Below are 21,317 nucleotides of genomic sequence, written 5' to 3'. Positions count from 1 at the left end.
TACAGTAGAAATAAACGATTTATTTATTTATTTATTTATTCGGAGTCAATAAGCTCTTTAGCAAATTCATTATTAAAATGAATTTTTTTCACTTACCTCCAGTAACTATACATTTCAACATCATTTCAGACCCCTCTTCGTATGGATCAGTCGTACCATTCAGTTGCTTTCCTGTATGGTCTATTATTGTGGGTTTTTGCGGAGGCACTGAAAACAAGAAAAAATAATTACATTTCTGTCTTTTCATTTAAAATTACAAAGAATAACAATAAATACATGCAAAAAAAAAAAAAAAAAAAAAAAAAAACTTCAGCGATGTATTTCTGTTTAAGTGTTAAAGTAACGAACAATAAAAATGCATATTGTTTTACCTTTTGGTTACGATACTGTAAATTCAGCATTGCCCATTATTCCGTAGACTCATCTTGACTTACCTCATAACTTCTGACAAGCTCCTGCTTCATTGACTGTTTGTGATTAAATTGGCTGACATCAAACTAATCGAACTAGATTATGGTGGGAATACACAATGAATTCTATTGTCATGTGATTATGTAAGTTAACAGCAAACTAATCAGACTAGATTATGGTGGGAATATAAAGTGAATTCTATTGTCATGTGATTACGTAGGTTGATTACAAACTAATTAAACTAGATTATGGTGGGAATATACAGTAAATTCTATTGTCATGTGATTAGGTAGGTTGATAACAATCTAATTAAACTAGATTATGGTGGAAATATACAGTGAATTATGTTGTCATGTAATTACGTAGTTTGACAGCAAACTAATCAAACTAGATTATGGTGGGAATATACAGTGAATTCTATTGTCATGTGATTACGTAGATTGATAACAATCTAATTAAACTAAATTATGGTGGGAATTATTCAGTGAATTCTGTTGTCATGTAATTACGTAGGATGACAGCAAACTAATCAAATTAGATTGTGGTGGAAATATATATACAGTGAATTCTATTGTCATATGATCACATAGGTTGACTGCAAATTAATCGAACTAGATCATGGTCTGAATATTCAGTGAATCCTATTATTATGTGATTAAGTGGATTGGAAGCAAACTAATCAAACTAGACTATGGCAGGAATATACAGTTAATTCTGTTGTAATGTGATTGCGTTGGCTGATAGTAATCTATATAATACAAATATTCACTGACTCTTCTTGCCATGTAGCTGAAGCTAATGGCGTGTAAACTACGCGAAGAAAATGAGGGCTACAATGCTACGTTGCCGTGTGATAAATAGGTGTGGGTAAGCAGTCGCTTCTACCGTGCATAAACTGATAATGGACACAAAGACATGGCAACATCGCAATCCTTCCATTCGTTAACAGCTTTTAAAGGAAACCTCAGAGCGTTGCGTTCAATCTCTATGAATGTTGTCCCTTAGCATAGTTGTCGTTAATATTGATCTGAACGAAGATATGCCTTCGTATCTTCAATAGAAAGAGGAATTACCTCACTTTGAGAGATTCTGCTATTAAGTTTTTAAGACACATCTTAAAGAAAAACCAAGGATGTTTATAAACACATCCCAGGAGACTTTCCCGTTCTGATTCCCTTTTAGATATTCTTTAGGAGTTTTGAGTTTTTTTATTCCTTTCTGCAGCTCTTCATCCGCTCGTTTTCTTCTGCTTCTTCTTGATGTCATATCTTCTTTTGTTTGTTTTCGCAGTAAATGGAATGAGTTGCAGGTGAGAAAGATTGAAATATTTGAGGGAAATTACTGTAAGTAAGAATCTTTGGGACTTAATCTTGTTGTAAAAAAAAATATACTTAAGTAAACAAAGTGAATGAAATGGAGGGGAAAATAAATTTTGTGTTTTTCCATTCCCTTTTCTAGGAAATTAGTACTTACTATACTATTCTTTTGTCTTTTTCCTGCTTTCTTTCTCTTCTCTCTTCTTTTCTTTCGGCAAAACTAAATAATGTTTTTTTTTTCTCTCAGGCAAATGTAATTGAATTTGTACATGTTATTTAATATTACGTAACTTTTTCCTTGAGAAGAAAAATAACTCTTTCCTTTCTTCTTTGTCAGCAAATCTTCTAACACCGAGTTCTTTTAGCTAAAGATAAAATGGTATATTACATTTTTCCCATTATATTTTCTTTTCTTTTTTATTTAATTCAATATTTGTAAATGAAAATGTAAATAGATTTATGGAGACAAAACAAAAATGTTAATAATTTTTCAGTAATAGAGAATTATGTTTGTTTAATTAATTGTAGCATTCCTTTTCAGTACCAAAGCTATATAAGACGTCGATGTACAGCTTAAGGTGGAAGGCTATATAAAACGCCGATCTACAACTTAAATTGGAATGCTGTATAGGACGTCGATCTACAGCTTAAGGATAAAGGCTATATAAGACGTTGATCTACTGTTTAAGGTTTAAGGCTATATAAAACGTCGATGTACAGCTTAAGGTGGAAGGCTATATAAAACGTCGATCTACAGCTTAAGGATAAAGGCTATATAAGACGTTGATCTAGTGCTTAAGGTGGAAGGTTATATAAAACGTTGGCCTAGAGCATAAGGTGAAAGGCTATATAAGACTTCTGTCTAGAGTGTAAGGTAGAAGGCTATATAAGACGTGGATGTACAGCTTAAGATGGAAGGCTATACAAGACTTCGATCTGCACCCTAAGATGGAAGGCTATATAAAATGTCGGTCTAGAGCGTAAGGTGGAAGGCTATATAAGACGTCGATCTATAGCTTAAGGTGGGAATCTACCAGTATATAAGATATCGATCTACAGCTTAAGATAGAATGCTATATAAGACGTCAATCTACAGTTCAAGGTCGAATTCAACTTAAATCGAATGCAGAATCAAGTACACCAAAGCTGCTTGAGCTAGTATTCACTAGATCAGCACGAAATGTGCGATAAAAGATTTTTTTTAATGTGGCAGAACGTTTGTTGCACACGACTACTGTTCGTGATATCACAAAATGAAGACTTACAGGAAGCTATTCTTAACATTTTAAAAATAGAACTAAAGTATAGTGGATACGAGTTTTAACATGTACGCATCACATTTTGTTGCATTCTTAGAGTGGTAGCCACACATCAAAAGTGAACAACACTCGGAGCTCCACAAAAGCTATATTCATCTGTCCAATCTTAAAACTATTTTAAACACTGATTGACATGAATTAAATTCCTTTTAGTATATCAAGGTGGTGGAATGAATATTGTTGTATTCTTTATCTACCAAATATTGTTCATCTACTCAAGCAGTGGCAGTCCCATGATGAAAGAGAAACTCTCGAGGGTCTCAAGGGAAGCCATATTTGTCTACAGAATGGAAGAAATATTCTCAATATTCTGACTTGGAATTAGGGTAAATTAACCAGTAATGAACAATGTACCCGTAAATGGACACTTTGAACTCTTTTGTTAAGTTTAAGGCAAATGAGATCACGAAGAGCTTTCTTATAGAAGTATTCTACAGCCTACATTCTCTAGTGTTAGCCTAGTGGACTAGAGCGCTTCCTGATTTCTAGGCGTTCCACAGTTGCCGCTTAAAGTGCGCCATAGTATTTAATAAAGTTAAATACTCGTGGTGAGAGATGGGACAAGCAGGTAAATTTGTATTTTCATTCTTGGTGTCTGAATATAGGTTCATGTTTAGCTCAGGTTAGGCTAAGATGAGTTCTAGAACTTTGATGCCGTTCTAGAGGTGGTGGCCATTATTGGTACATCATATTGTCGATATGCAAAGTATGACTATTATTGGTACATTGAGTTATTTCTCAGTGTTTCAGTAATGGACACTTCATGCTAACTGCCTGTAGCTTTCTATAAGTTTTGGACTACTCCATTGGCGAAGAAAGGACCAAGTCTTTCCGAATTTCAAGAATCTAGAATGGTAAGCCAGAAGATCAATCGTTATTTTAAGTTTAGAAGAAAATGGAAAATACTTTCGTCGGACCTGGAAAAGATCTAATAAGTTGGATAGTACGGATTAGTCTTCATTAGCAACATCTAATTTCAAATAGATCCGAAGTCAAATCTTCAGAATCCGTAGATAGCGGAATCCTGGATAAAACCAACAAAAAATATGGTATTATGTACTTCAGAAGAAACAATAGTAATACAAGCAAACTGTTCAATTGACAACCACGGACTCAATCTCGTCATCAGGCACCAGGCAAAACTTTTAACATCTTTAGCCCATAAAATGAGGATTAATGTGGTTAAAGACAAGCAATACAAACAAAAAGGATGACTAAAGAAGTGTTAACTGGCGCCATTACATTCAAACCATGGTAGGAATACCATGGGAAGAGCGACAGACAAAGGAAGGAAGTGCACCTTCAAATACTGGTAGTGTTAGGAAGCTGTTAATTTGATTTTCGTGTCTTTTTTTAATAGAAGTATTTTTCGTTTTGCTGTTCGAATATTACTGTTCAATGTGCTTCGATAACATAATTTTGTTGAACATTTTTTATAAAGGTAACCATGAAAGTTCTGTCGCTTTTTCACACACAACCTTCAAACATCAATACGTCACTTAAGACGTACCTGAAAGATCAAAAATTGTCAACATTAGCAACATTCTGGAAGGCCATGGGTTCCATCGCGGAAGAACTTGGTGGGCCGTAAAGCGAAGAAAGTATCAAGTGCATTTGGCACCTCGACTAGGGATTTGACCTGGCGTCCTATTAGGTGATTGTCCAAGAAATGCAACAGGTGATAATCGGACGGTGCATTGTCCGGGAAATATGGCGAATTCAACAGTGTTTCCAATCCAAGGTGTAGGAATGGTGTCCCGGGCCATCTTAGCCACATGCGGTTTAGTGTTGTCCTCTAACAGGAGGACCCCTTTGCGATTCAGAAGTGCTGCTCCGGAGTTTTGAGTTTTTCTTGAACACGGCTCCCGGCTCAACTGCTGACAGTACGCAGTTGCATTGATGCTCTGACCAGCTGGTAGCAGTTCCCGATGCACGATGCGAGCAGTCCACCAAACACATAAGAAGATCTTCTTCCGGTACAGTGCTGGTTTAGGCTGTTTTTTTAAAGTATTCACGGGATGCTAACTAATTATGACGGCGCCGTGGAGCTTTGTACACGATCAACTTTTCGCCATATGTCAACACCCTGTCCAAGGCATAGAATCGTGTCCCTCTGACGAAACAGCAAAGTAACACAGGTGTCTGCTCATGTTGCCTTCTGACCCGGAAACGTATCATGTGGGAAACATCGACCCAACTTGTAGTGCTTCCAAAGTTGATCAAGGTGCTGCCGAGTGGCTTTTCCTCTCACACTGAATTCTAGTTCCAGTTCCTCATATGCCTGGCCACTGTTCGGCTCAATTACTGCTCCGGCACGTGGTACGTCTTCAAATGTTCTTTCACCGTCCTTAAACTTGTTAAACCACCACTGCACTGTCCACGTAGTCACGACACCCTCACCAAAGGCCTGATATCTTCCGCCCACTGCAGCGGCTTTTGACCCCACTTTGCACTCGTACAGCAAATACATCCTTATGACCCTGAGATACCATGTTCACTCTATCCTTACGCAAGTTCATAGTGTAACTGAACTGCCACAACCAGTAGTATTTTAGATATACCCACACCAACAACTGACTTTCGATTTATCTCCATTTGCATTCAATTCATAGTGTGAGGGGCACGGTTTGTGTCGGTAGACAAAAAGCGACAGAACTTTCTTGCTTAACTTTATAAAATTACTTACGCGGCACGATGATTTTGTTTATAAACTGAATTTTTTTTTTAATAATTACTGGATTTTTCTTCGTCAAAAGTGTTCGTTATTGACGGCAAAATGTGAATATTACTGTTACACTTTAATTTCTCACGTGTCTATTACTGGTGAAGTTGCAGACCTCTTAAAAACACTATAATATCTAGGCTTTTGAGGATCTTAATCCGGTCCTATATTGCACGATGTACCAAATCTTGGTTTCGATTGGTGAGAGCTTTCTCGTGGCAAAGTAGATAATGTAATGGGACCAGGATTCGATTCCCTGTGGGAGCTCATGTGGCTTAGATCTAACGTTAAGCTGTAAGTCTACGTCTTATGTGACCTCACTCCTGAACGACGCTAAACTCATATCAAATTAAAAGCAAATAAAATTCCTGATGAGACAGCGTTGAACGTAGTGCAGTTGTTCAGACGCAATTTTAAGCGGTAGATCTTCTCTATATAGCCTTACTATTGATATATTATGTAAAATACAAATCAATTATATTATTATTTGTACTTTGTCACTTTTTTATTCTCTATAGCTAAAGTCATCTGTTACTTAATGCATCATAAGTAGAGCCCGGATTTCCGTGCACAAAAAAAACCCGAGATATGCATACAAATATGCAGGAAAAATATAAAAAATATGCATTAAAATTATAACATGTGCACTGAAATACAGGTACTAAGAAAATAAAATTTTAATTTCTTAAAATATCCTAACGACCTCTGATGCAATGAACTATGAATGTCTTCCTTAAATTTTCTTCTGTAAACCCTCTACGTTTACCAGTGAGAAACGTTTTGTAGACCGAAAAGTTTGTTTCTGCATCAGCAAAAGTTGCTGGTGCATGTGAAAAACACCAAATGTCTCCCTGTGTAAGGTCCCCTTCCAGTTTCATGCTTTCACCATTATACAAGGTTACAGACTGTTTTGTACCCGCGATTTTTGTCTAATACTAGACAAAGTTTATCCGACTCTATTTTCGCAACACTATTGCGCTAAAATATGCGTGAACAAAATATGCGCTAAAATATTCTATATGTGCATATTTGCATATTTGCATTTACAAAGTAATTCAGTCCACTTTAAATTGAACGCACTTTGTTGTGATATACTCTGAAATATGCTAGTATGAGGCAACAAAATTTGGAAATATATAGTATCCCGTAAAATTCGCGAAATATGCATGTACACTCATGTCCAAAATTATTGTCGCATGTCTATAAATATGTTGTTGTAGGAATATAATTTGATAACGAAATCGCCCGGTATTTCTTACAATGTTCGTATGTGTATAATCGACAAAGATATGTATCTGCCAAATTTCATGTCAAAAGAACAGTAAATAAGAACAATAAAACGAAAATAAAACTTTCTTGTCCATTTAGCAACATTTTGTTTCACTCATTCTAATTTTCGTATTTGTAATTCTTTTCGTATGAAATTTACCACAAATATACATTTCCCGATTATACACATAGTATCAGTATTAAAAGTACCCTGCAAAATCATTATAAAATTATATTCTTACAAGAAAACAGTTATAGATATGCGACAACCATTTTGGACATGAGTGTACATCGAAATTCACTCAAAATATGCACTTATATGCGCTAACATATGAGTCTCAAACGAATTCTTACCAGTTCGTCGGAAAGAAAAAAGTTGTTTCCAAACGTTTCTGCATGTTAATACAAACGTATTTTGCATAAGAATCCGGACTGTAATCGTAAGTCTTGAAATCGAAATATAACATAAGAGTATATGGCATAACTTCAATGCTAAGATGAATACAGAATTGTTCTCCGCGAAATCCGCACACAAATCAGAGATGATTTTAAACGAAATGATTTACTTGCTCCCTTAACCTGCGGTCCGGGCTCTTCCTCTATCTAAAAGATGTTTGGATGTTTGGATACTGTAAGGATTCGTTAAAAAAAAAAAAAAAAAAAAAAAAAAGTTAATTCATTTTACTAGAATACTGAGGAAATGTGGAATACAGACACGGGACCAGGTTGATTATTTGGGACTAAAAATTAATTCGTAAAATATTATACTATATCATTTCTTGTTTAGATTTTTTAGTATATCAGATATCTACCTATTGGCGTTCTTATGTTGTTTGGAAACATTTTGAGTGCTAAAATATTGCAAATCCTTACATAAAGAAATGATGAGTGTCATTTAGGAGGTCTCTAGAGTACCATAGCAGTAGTATATGTGTCATTGTACTTTTTTTTTATTTAATATTATTATCATTTATGTCAGCATAATCTGTGAATTCTCTGTACTTATTAAGAGCATCATTAGTTCATACGATGGGAACGGTGGATCAATGGTAGAGTGCTTACCTCTGGTGGATGAGGTCCCTGGTTCGATCCCTATCCAAAAGGGTTTATTATGGACATCATGTCCTTGGATTTTCTCAGGAAACTTCCGTTTTCTTCCACATTTTCATTCCACTAATTTTCCCATGATCATTCACTTGCTTTGGTCATCGACTTCCTAAGCCTAATAGGTACAAACGTGGAACGGTAAACTGAATTAGCTCATAGTCTTAAAATTGAGTGAAATTTCAGTTTGAACACAAGCAGTATAAAGGGAACAAAGGGAGATTATATATCGAAGTGGAAGATGGTTTATACACCAATAGAAAGCCTTAATGACACCTATTAAGAAACTGTAATAAAAATTTTCCGAATGCATATACTGTGCGAGTTATATGAATATACAGGGTGTCAAGAAAATCCGTTTCCACCCCTAGAAATCGCAAATGATGAGACAGATGCCAGAAACAGTGAAACATGTGTTTCATCATTTTAAAAGCACAACGTATCAAAGCAAAAAATGTTGTCCAAGGGCCACCCGCAGGGTCCCAGGCGGGGTCCAACTTAAAATTTGCAAAAGGTAAGGGGGTCAAGTACCATATCGTTGAAAACCTGTTGGAAAATGAAAGAAGACGGAATAAGTCTCGACTCTCTAAAATTACTCTGTGCAAAGTGGCGCACTCTCTAAAATTACTTGACCCCCTTACCTTTTATAATGTTTAAGTTGGACCCCGACAAAGGACCCTGCGGGTGGCCGTGGGACAATATTTTTCCTAGAGAAACGGAAAACGGAAAATATTTTTTCCGGAACCGGATAATTGAAAACGGGAGACGGAAAATTTTCCGGAAAAGCGGAAGACGGAAAATTTTCCGGGAAACGGGAGACGGAAAATTTTCCGGAAAACGGAAGACGGAAAATTTTCCGGAAAAGCGAAAGGCGGAAAATTTTCCGGAAAAACGGAAACGGAAAATTTTCCGGAAAAACGCAAACGGAAAATTTTCCGGAAAAACGCAAACGGAAAATTTTACGGGAAAACTAAAACGGAAAATTTTCCGGAAAAACGGAAGACGGAAAATTTTCCGGAAAAACGGAAGACGGAAAAATTCCCGGAAAAACGGAAGACGGAAAATGTGTTTTCCGGAAACCGGAAAACTCTTTTTCCGGAAATTGCCATCCCTATTGTCTACCACAAACTCAGCTTGTTTCTCTACCACAAACAAACTGAGACACCGTGCCCCCCATCCTATATTAACCAGCGCAAAAATCAATGCTATTCTAGAAGCATTATATATAGAAATGAATACTCCAATAAATCTTCAGATTAATAATACTTATATGCACTAAATAAGAAAAAGGATATGATGGAAAATGTCTACAGACGTTCTTACATTTTGTGGGTATCAAACAAGGAGAAAATCCTTGGAAAAGTTTTTTTTTTTTTTTTTTGTTTGTTTCTAGAATTAAAGATTAAAGACGAATTCAGGATCTCCACAGGACACTACTTTTCATTTTTCCTTGCGTTTGTTAAGGACAACAAAAGTCTACTCAGAAGTGTAGAAATATGCAGTAAGAGTGTTACTTTTTTTTCTTCAGCCTTTCAAAGTTTATTTAAAACTCTCTCATCCCACAAAGATACCCAGCCTCGTGGAATAAAAAGAACAAATTCCTGTCATTTCCATTGAAAACGTTTTCTTTGTTGTAAATTATTATTTTTCATTCGTCTCTGCCTCTTTGACTTCTTTCCTTGCTGCCTTTTCTTAAACTTTCCATCACATTTCCAGCTGAGAAGCACAAACCAATCAAATACCTTCTCTCTTTCTGTCTGTCTCTCATGTTCATTTAAACAGCAAATCAGTGCTGTTTATAAAACTTGAAACTATCCACTCCTATATTATAGTCATAAAGATTTTGCTAATCGAACGTATAATGTTATTTTAACTCAAAATATTATCAGCTTACTTTCTAAATTCTATATGTATGAGTACATTAAAAAAAAATAGAGATACATTTCTGTATAAGTTGTGTTTTGAAATGTATGGCGCGTTCACTGCACAAAAGAATCAAGTCTATGTTTGGACATTTTTGACGCATTCATCTTTAAGGTGTCTATCTGAAGCTCTTTTTAGAGCTTACAAGATTAATGTTCATATACTGCAAATGACTCTTGTAATGTTAAATCAGTGTTAATTTATCCCTGTATAAAAGTATTGTTCAAATTTTATGCACCTTTTTCACACAACTTTGATAATTGAGCTTGTGCTCTGAACGTCTCACATATATACATATACTATTTCTAAACAAAAAATACTGTAATATTCTACACGTGGTATATACGTGTAAACACCAATGCGTCTTTCTTATTTGTACATAATCATCGTACCCTCTTACCACAACTACCACAAGCAAGCAGACGACAGGCACCCTCATAATAATCGGATCATGTGACAGAAAATAACTACTAGCGCCAACATTGTTCTAAAGAGGATATAAAATGCGATGTATGATCTTCATTAGCATTAGTTTCAGCTGGTCATTTTACGCTCTTGGCTTGGCTGGAGCTTTGAGAGATATCACCTAGAAAAAACCTTTTAGCTTGCCTGGAACACTGAGCTCTCCTGCCCACTTAGCATGCCTGGAACTCTGTGAGAACACAACCCCTCTCTTTGTTTGACTGGAATACTGAGAGATCCTAACCGCAACCACCTAGCTTGTCCGGAGCTCTGTAGTTTCCCTGCCCGCTTTGCTTGCTTGGAGTTCTGCGAGACCGCAACCTCTCTTTGCTTGCATGGAACATTGAGCATTCCTAAACCGTTGAAACTTATTTTGTTTGTGGTATCCTTCCCTTGGTTGCATGCATTTACAGTATGTAGAATTAGGATTAGGGTTAGATTTATGGGTTTTCGGCATCTATGCCCATGTTAACCCGTCAAGTATGAGAGATGGCGTCCCTCGACGATCACCCTACCCGGGAAATTGGGGAGAAAGAAAGGAATAAGGAGGGAAATAAGCGGCGTGGAACTGTTATGCGAGGTAAGATCCCGGGATTTGCGTGGTATCAATGAGGAAAAACCCAGGAAAACCTCACTCAGGATTACTGTCTGGATGTGAAAGATTTTACACTTTTTCGACCGAGTGTCCTTACCGGGAAATTTACAGTATGTACCGTATATGAAATAATATACATTGCTAAATAGTGGATTGTATATACCTAGTTATTGTTGTTTAATTTTATCGAATAATGACACACACACTCCTAACAGTGAAACACATACTACTTGTAAATAAATAAATAAATAAATAAATAAATAAAAGCTTTGTCTTTCTGAGAGGTCATTTCGAGAAATACTGCAGAGCTTTCATACACTATATCGCTTTTCGTCAGCAGTAATCCAGCGAGGAATACCCTTCCTTTCGGTTAAAAAAAGAAAATCATTTTGTACTAGGGACTAAACAAATAAAATCTTTGTATAGAAAATGACGTTCTGTTTTACAGGTAAGATTTGACCTTCTTGGCTGGTTCCATTGAGGTCAAAAGAGGGCAGAAAGAGGAACTTCATATATCATAGATCTCCCACAGGTGTTGAAAAAAGGACAGAAATGAAATGAAAAAAAGAAAATGAGAAAAACCAACTAGTGACATTTTGAAGAGGTAGGCGGGCAGAATAGAACGATCGGGACGTGTTAGATTGACACCTTCTTTGACTACCCCCTGCAGTTGCTTTTTAATCAGACGCCGGGGCATTCCGAGCTGAAGAGACGTGAGCAAAATAGACGAATATGGCTTAGCATTTATTTTTCCTTCTTTCATTCTTTCTTCTTCAAATAAATTTCCAGCTCTTTTGCTGAAATAAATTCGAGAAAGAATAAAAATATCGCTTTAAAAAAATATAGGAAAAAAAAAAGCATTGAGAAAATAAAAAGCTCCTAATCCTCTGGCTTGCAATATCCGACGCTGCCAAGCAACTGATGACAGCTAGACATAAAAGGGATCACTTTTTTTTCTGGATTATATTCAACTCAGTATTCTCCTGAATTCCCGATTCTTTGAAAACCCGTTGCCAGTTTATAACAACAAACCGATTAATGTTATCTATTTATGAAACAGCTGCAATTTAGTACAAACTTTTTAAGTACTAGCTGTCAACTCATGTATATAAACCGCCTTTCAATATAGAAAACACATTGATAATTTTAGAGGACAATATACAAGCAATTATATTTTATTTACCACTTGTAATTTTTAAAAGTGTATTAATATGTCCTTTTCTTGAGCTCCTTCATGGCTAAGCGGTTAGCGTATGCTCCTTTGGCGTGTGAGACCTGGGTTCGATTCCCGGCGAGAGCGCATGTGGTTCGGATTCCATGTTAATAAATAAGTCCCATCTCATATAGCTTCGCTGCTGAAATGGACGTTAAACTCAAAATCAACTCAACTAATATATGCTTTATTTGCTATTATACAAAATGAATCGAGATCTTTCGGTTTTACGTCCCACGGCTATGGCGGTTAGGCTAAAGAGACGGTGATGATGAGAAATGAATGAAATTATGGAGTAAATAAAGTGAGAGAAAACTGGAGAACTCCTAGAAAACACACGCACACGGTGTTTGTCCATTACAAAGCTCACTTGATGCGAGCTGGGATCGAACCAAGGACCCCATACAGCAGAGGTGAACGCTCTACCACTGAGCCACCGCGGGATTTTTCTATTATACAAAATAATTGAAGAGAATCGAGGAAGATGAAAGAAATTACAATTCTTGTGTTACGTCCCACAATTTTGTCCTTTAGATTAAAGGAGATGGATAACTAAGGAAAGTCAACCATTATGGTATAATTAGTGGTATGAGAATGTTGGAAGAAACGGGAGATTCACTGGACAGGAGATAATATAGTCCGCTATAAGCTCGTGTGACTGGAGATCGAACCACGGGCACCTTTTAGAGGAGAGGCAGGAGCAATTGTTTCCATGAATCTAAGAAATACGTATTTTATATCAGTTACATAGTAATATACTGTTGAAAAGGTGAAATTACATATCTTAGTGGAAAGTTTTGTTTCCTCAAGCAAAATCTCTAATGTCGATCCTGGATCCATTTAGAGATCCCTCACGCCAAAGAATAACCATTCTATCACTTAGCCACCTTACCACCCAGAGACGGCATGGTCAATGAAAATTTGAACTACGATCCCTGATCAACTACCCACCATGACCCATGACCTACTGTGACCCACTCCGACACACCACCGACCAAAACTCATCGTCATCAACTCTGACTCATGATCCACACCTTCCTCTCCACTGACTAAAGAGTTTACACTTGTAATAAAACAAGACTGTAAAATTATCACTAAACGGAATTTCAATTTCTACGGTCAATCCCTCAAGCATCGCTTTGTTACAAAACTGATGAATCTGTCCTTTATGATATAAAATGGTATAGTGTTTGTCATGGGCTATATTACGATGAACTTTAATGTAATTATCATATACAGTATAATTATTTCCTTGTTGAGTTACAAATAATTTTCAGTGGAAAATAGGATGCAATTTGAAAGTCTCAAATTAAGGTAAAGTAGTACGATATAAAAGAAAGAAAGTATACAATTTGCATGTGTTTCGAAGGCCAAGCAGTAAGTCCTATTACTATTATTATAATTACATATATCAATATCCAAAAGTACCTGAAGTTCCTTTTTCACATACATATACTCATCTGGAGTAAGAGTACTAGAAACATATATATAAAAAAGGAAAGGAAAATTGAAGTCTTAAAAGTAAAACGTAGACAAATTCACCATTGTTTAGAAGATGTTGTCTAAAATGCGCTTAGTAGAATGGGTCGTTTGATCAGGGTAGGCCATGGTGGTTCGCGGTGGTTGGGTCACATCTTGTTGATCCACGACTCACTGATCCACTCCATCTCTGGTACGCCAACCACTTTAAGAAAGAGGAAAACTGTACATTCCCTACATTCCCAATCTGGTACTGGCCACCGGTTGATGCAAGATTCTACATTTTCTAAACTCCAGCATGCATACAGTATAAGATGGTTGAATTAGTAGGACATTCCGACTGCCTTAATCTCTAAAGTCTTCCCAGATATCCATTGTACAGACACTGAATGTGTCCCTGATCCGCATAGTAAGGAGAAAAACAATCCTGCACCCACAGATCGGACCTTGGTCAATTTATGGAAAATAGAAGCGTAATCAACTATGCAACGTCAGGCTCTACAAACAGGAGTAGAAAATAAAATTTAAGGATACTATAACGCGATAAGCTTCAGTAGTAATTTGATAACGGATAACATAACAAGAAAGAGGGCTTAATTTTAAGCAAAAATTTGCAGAAAAATTTCTCATATCGTATTGAAAGAACAATTACTTTCTATCTCACAGTACACATACTTTAAATCTATTGATATATCATAGCTCCATTTATAAGCTGTATATTTCACAGAAATTTCCCTTCTAACAATTTGTATTGCAGCTGTCATGACACTCGCCATATAATTTGTTACATAGATATAAGTCATTATGCAATGCATACTATATTCTTATCATGGACGTGTTTTCTCCTTCACCGTTTTCTTTGCTCGTAGTTAAAAGCGTCTCCATTTTCTCAAAGGATTTATACGATTTGTTCCACCGCCGTGATTTACTGCTGCTCGCAAACATTTTCTGAAATGTACATTAGGAGAATTGCTTTGTAGCTATATAAATAGAATAGATGATATACGACAGTACTTCGGGTCCACTTGGCAAACAACATCTGGAGGAAAGCAATGGATAGATAACAGCAATAAGATGCAACTCTCCTTTTCCCTTTCCTTTTTTCTACTTATTTTTTAAAAAGAAAGGAAAACAAAATGGATCTCTGTAGTTGAATACAACAAGAAATGTTCAAGTGTACCATATATGAAAGAACACTGAACTCAACCCTATTCTGGGTTGGACGACCTTGTTATTAGGAAATATTCTCTTGTTTGTGGTGGAAACCATCAAATACATACATACATATATATATATATATATATATATATATATATATATATATATATATATATATATATATATTGCAAACATTTTCTGAGGAAATTCTTAACAATGGTATTATTTATTCAGAGCTACGACAATTGAAAAGTAGGAAAGAAAGGGAGAAAATGGTAAACGTCAAGAGAGGATCTATATCCTTTTCTGGAAGATTATTATCTAGAATATTAGTACATATAGTAACTATTAGTAGGATAGAGATGAGAAACTGTATGAGATTGAGGTAAGAAATTACTTTTTGTTTGAAGTTGAGGATATATATAAAATGAAGTGAATTTCAGATTGAGACAATAAGAGGTAAACGAGTTTCAACTAAAAGTAACATGAATTTGAGAATGAGAAATTTGACATAGAGATAAAGTTGATATTGAAAAGATAAGAAGTGACGTGATGTTGGATTGAAAGGGTAAGAATCGACATGAGTTTGAGGTGAGAAGATGGAGTGAGACACTGGTTTAAGATTAAAGGAATATGAAGTGACATGAAGGTTGACATTGAAAAGATAAGAAGTGACGTGATGTTGGGTTGAAAGGGTTAAAGTCACATAAATTTGAGGTGAAAAGATGGAGTCTAAAGATTGAAGGAATATTAAGTGACATGAAATTGGGATTGGAGAGATAAGAAGTGACGTGATTTGGAGTATAAGAAGTGGCTACTGAGGAAACCAGTAATAATGTGAGTTCTAGATTGAAGGATTAGGACGTGACGTAACTATGAGATAGTGAAAATATAAAGGTGGCATAAATTTGAGATTGAGAAGATAAGTGACGTGAGTTTGAAATTGATAGTATAAGAAGTAACTCTTAAGAAGATAAGAAATGGGTTTGAGGTGCAAGGAGAAAAAGTGGCATGAATTTCAAGTTAATATAAGAAATCCAGTGGGTTGGAAATTAATAGAAGAAGTGACATTAGTTTGAGACTAACAAAAGTGACGTGTGTTCAAGATTGAGCAAATAATGATATGACTTCAGTTAAATATTGATAAGATAAAAAAAGTTACACTTGAGGAGATAAGAAAGGATGTGTATTCGAATGTGAGTTGAGAGAAGTAACATGGGTTTCAGGCTAAAATGAAAAAAAGGTGACTTGGGTTGGAGACTGAGAGAAGACATACCAGTATATACTTGTCTGTTTTTAGTAGTTTTCTGATTGATATTTGTAATACGCTACTTCTTCTGGTATATTAAGTTTTATTTCATTGTATTTATTTCATTGTATATATATAAGATTTTAATTTTGAAGTATTTTTTCTTCATATTCTTCATCATTTTTCCAACTCTAGACTCTCTCTCTCTCTCTCTGTTTATGTGTGTGTGTGTATCTATCTAGTGTATTCTTTTAAACTTCCTTACACTCTCTTCGTACCTTTTACCTCTTAAGAAAATATCCCAATTTTAAAATATTTCTTTTCAGCATAACAATCTTTGAAAAATTTTATTTTATTTTCCTTTGCTTCTGCTATTTAACTCTTCTGAAGGTTTGATTTTTCTTTCCTTTTTCTTTCTTTTTCGTTTATTTCTTTATTTTTCTTTTTTCTGAAGAAGAAGGAAATCTTGTTCAATAATAGAAAAACTGAAGTATCCTAATAGTAACAATAACAACAATAATAAAACAAAAAAGCTAGTAGAAGAATAGAAAACAACTGTCTTTTCATAACTGATATATCACTTTAAAAGAAAATTGGTTCATAACCTTCCTTTTCCTTACAGGCTGTAGGTACGATCTCCTGTTGAGGAAGGTATTGGAAAATTATCTTTAAAATTAAGACAATAATTTGTATTCAAGATTGTTTTTGCCTTCCTCAACGATAAATACATTGATTAAACAGTGGAAAGCAAAACCAAACAAAATAAAGTTTAATGTATGATGATTTAAAAGAAAATATTGACAACATATAATTTTTTCCTTCGGAAAAGTCACCACCAGTAAGAACGATAAAGAAGATAGAAATCTGAATAATTCACATATTAAAACAACAAGGAAAAAAATAAAAATTGGATCTGGACTTAAGAACTAAATATGATTCAAAAATATCTACGTAACTATGTATATTTCTACGACATTTATTGTCGTTATCCTTAATCATGATAGAATTAATGTTCACTGTAAATCGATTCTTAAAATACCAATAATAATAATAATAATAATAATAATAATAATAATAATAATAATAATAATAATAATAATAATAATAATAATAATAATAATAATAATAATAATTTCTTCATGTTGTTATTATATCACGACGTAAGCATGCTATACTAAATGGATTCAGGATGTTTGTGCAATCATCTATTTATAAGGTAATCACTAGGGCAATCCAAAAGCCTGAAATACATAAAAAGCATAATAGCAATTTACACATACGGTTGGTACCTCGAACGCGGTTGTGGTTTTCTAAGGGTTCAGTAGAAACTAATTTTAAAAGCATAATAAAGCGTAATTTTAGAAATTAAAGCACAAAGCATAATTTAAAATATATAGCACAATTCTTGGAAAATTCTATTAGAACAATTCTTGGAAAATTCTGTTTAACTGCAAGCTTAACATACAATATTAATATTTTTAAACCAATATTTACAACGCAAAATCTTTGAGAACATAACAATGCAACAATAAAAAGAAAACTTATTTTATTTCTGTAAATTCATTGTTGACGTAATCCTTTAAAGTGGAGAAAAGAAACAAGGAAAAGGAGAAGAAAACTTTCCGCCAACAATGAATAAACGATACTTTTCTTTTAAATGTATCTGCGCAGTTATGTAAGATGATTCGAAATGTACAAAAAGTGCACAAGAACTCCACACTATATTGTTATGTGTACCTCTTGAACTTGAGCACTTTCTGTACTTTTTGGTGGCATCTTTTACTTTCCATATATGTATAAATGCACCTCTAAGGCCCACACAAGTAATAGAAAAAACTGACTTGAGTAAAGCATATCTCTTTACAATGGATTAAATAGAAAGTTCACTAAATATAAAAAAAACTGGTTGCCTAAAATATTAATAAATAGATCAGATATTTAGAATATGTAATGTATAGGCTAGTAAATATTACACATTACACACGATTAATGTAAAACAATGATTGAAATTAACAACAAAGCATAATAAAGCATATTTTTTCTAAAAAGAAGCATAATTAAACAAAAAATAATGCATAATGCTCTAGTAATCACTATACGGCGCGTTCTGTGCATAAGGAAATCAAGTCCACCTTTTGCCATTTTGAACGGATTTCGTCTTCAACATATCTTTCAAAAGCTGTTTTCAGAACTTAAAAGATTCATGCAAGATGCTCGTATAATGTGAAAACAGTCTTAATATTTTAATGTACTTAAGCATACCGTTCAAACTTTGTTTTTATCGCAACTTTGATAATTGACTTGATTTTCTTGTGCTCTGAATGCTCTAAACAAGGAAGTATAGATGCTTTTTTTTCAGAGTTGCTGTGCTAGATATCGTCATTAAACTGTCATTACTTTTTGACGATTATGGAAAATCTCTGTACAAACTCTTGCAGAAGAAACTGAAACGTACGAATATTCTTTCAACTCCTTTTCCATCTACTGCTTACGGCAAAAATTTCACAGTATATATTTTTTTAATGGATACGGCAAGTACTGAAAGGAGTCAGTTATTTTTATATACATAACCTCGGTCCCCGTGTCGCCAATAGACGACATGTGTATTATACATTATGTATATACTGAGACCCCATGTTGCCTATAGACGATATGCACTCAGCGGACAACTGACAAAGATACGAAAATGAATAAGTGAAAATTGGCTAACAGGATATACAACCGAAAGTGATATGGATATAATATTGGAACATAAAAATTTCTACCAAAAAATTGCTGAGCATATACTGTATATATGACTGTATATATACACACTGTATATACACTGTATATATGACACTGTATTTATATTATTAGATCTTAATGAGGATATAAGACAATGATAGTAACGGACAAATGTCTTGGAAAATATCAAATATATATTAAAAGATCTTTTGGATTAGGACTTATTTTGTCTCCCTACGAAGCTGCCCTTCATTGCAGCAAAATTTACATACATAATATGTTGGGCTTATATACATCACTTCAAATATACTATTTTCTTTTAATAGAAATAGTAATTAAACATAATTTTTGGAATCTCTTTTTTCACACTTATAGATAAATTTGTCAAAAAAAAAAAAACTGTTTAATTCAATGGTTAATTTCAATCTTTGTTTTGCAAGGTCAATAAGACAATAATATTAAGGTAACGGTTGTGGGCAGAGAAATTTTAAAAAGAGTTAGATATCCATTTTTTTAAAAACAATATTTACATGTTCATAATTTATCACATATTGTTCAAAAATGACAAATTTTGAACAATCAAAATTTGCAATTTGTCAATTATCCCTGAATTTCCCAACTCTTCTTGTGTACCTTTAATAAACTCTCTTGTAAAATGCACTTTATGCCCTTTGTTAGATGATGCATATTAATGCAAGTTTCTTTTATCTCTCTATTATGTTTGTGCATAAAATAATCTTAATCTAATTGTGGGCATACGCTATCATTCATGAGTATAAAATAGGATCAATCAGGTTCCTCCTTGTCCTTGTATTTTCTTCTTCCTTTTCCCATCCTGAAAGTTAAAACAAAAGAAACTATTTTTTGAGGATAACAAAATCGTTATTATATATAAGGGAGAACGCATTCATCAGGAGAATCTTGGGTTTGCTGCTAAGAGTCGTAAATACTTGAAACACGCAAGAACAAATAAGCGTGTTAATTACCCTTTCCCCCCTCCTAGGACTAATACCACGCCCTTCTTTTTTTTATCAGAAGCGAGTGAGAAGGGGGGGGGTCACGGGGGGAGAAGAGAACGAAACGACAGAGGGAGGTTTATTGACCCATAAGCTATATTATGTTCTTTGATGGAATGGGCCTCTTGAAGCATAAACAGCACTAAATGTGTCCCCCTTTAATAACATTGTGCTGTCAACGTCAACACAATCAATTAAGCAGATGGAAACGAGGTAAAAATAAAAAAGGACAGAAAAATATTGAATTTTGTCGGCTCCTTTTATGGATCCAAAGAAAACTAAAAGGTAACTTTATTGCTGTGAGAAGATATGAATTTGAATTATCCGTAGAGATACAGCGAGCGTGTAAAGTACAGAACATAATTTGTAAGTGAACAAGATTCTTTAGAAGCAATGCATAGGTTTTAGATCAAATTCCTCATTCCAGACACACATTATTTAGAAGATGCTCGTCCATTCATTGATAAATAGACGGATCTCTAAAATATTAAATATGAAAACGAATATTAAATTAGAACCTACACAAATAACACATTACGAAATAGATGATTTTGTAGTGATTCTTCAATATCTACAATATACTAAATTATATATTTAGAATTTTCATTTCAATGCAATTTACTTCTGTTTAAAAATCTAATAATATAGAAAGTTTAAAAATTACTTATTAAAATGTAAATATAAATTGTGTTTATTGTAATTTACCATAAAAATTAATTTATTTTAATTTTAATATATTTTTTTAAATTTCGAACTGGTGCTGTCCTTGAGTTGTTATTGGGGGGGGGGCGGTAACTCAGTGGTAAACTGTTTCCCTCTGGTGCATTATGTCCCTGGTTCAATTCCCGGCCAATGTATATTATACACTGACCAAGGTCAATCGTGTAAACACATACATAACATACGCATCTTCGACGTAATTGACCCCAGTTCAATTCAAAGTAGAAGCTCATGTGGTTCGGATCTCACGCTAAATGTACGTATGTCAACTTTCCAATCCAAAAATCCTAATAATAATATATTTTTTTAAAGCTCTATATTACCATCAATAAACGAAATTAAATGAAACATGAAAATTCTTTGCTCGATCGTAAATATTAAATATTTTCTGCGTGAACTTTCAAGGATTTGGGTTTCAAAACTGGAAAGTAACCAGGAGTTTTTCAACAGCACTGTCCATAAACATGCAGCTATATACCTATAATATATAATTACGTAATAGTAATAAAATTATGTGATCATTCGCCGTTGATTATTGTTCTCTTTACACTATAAGAAATCAAAATGTATTATGTGATACTGGAGAAATAGTAAAAGTTGTTAGCAAGTAATATGTATCTAATGCGGTTACAATGAC

The 21,317-nt window shown here is 34.3% G+C and overlaps 1 protein-coding gene across 1 annotated transcript in view; it reads right to left on the bottom strand.

Annotated features, from left to right (window-relative positions):
* The window catches only part of side-VI (sidestep VI transmembrane protein), a 740,122-nt gene that overhangs the window by 251,276 nt on the left and 467,529 nt on the right, over nt 1–21,317 (bottom strand). Inside the window, exon 5 of the mRNA XM_081732407.1 lies at nt 97–207. Within this exon, the coding sequence (XP_081588533.1) occupies nt 97–207 (111 nt within the window). The remainder of the gene's footprint in view (nt 1–96; nt 208–21,317) is intronic.

The sequence above is a fragment of the Thermobia domestica genome, chromosome 11 (assembly GCF_964235325.1).
Source record: "Thermobia domestica chromosome 11, izTheDome1.hap1.1, whole genome shotgun sequence".
In the NCBI taxonomy this organism is placed as follows: Eukaryota; Metazoa; Arthropoda; class Insecta; order Zygentoma; family Lepismatidae; genus Thermobia; species Thermobia domestica.
Note: the sequence above shows the minus strand (reverse complement) of the source record. Positions and strands in the feature narration are given on the sequence as shown.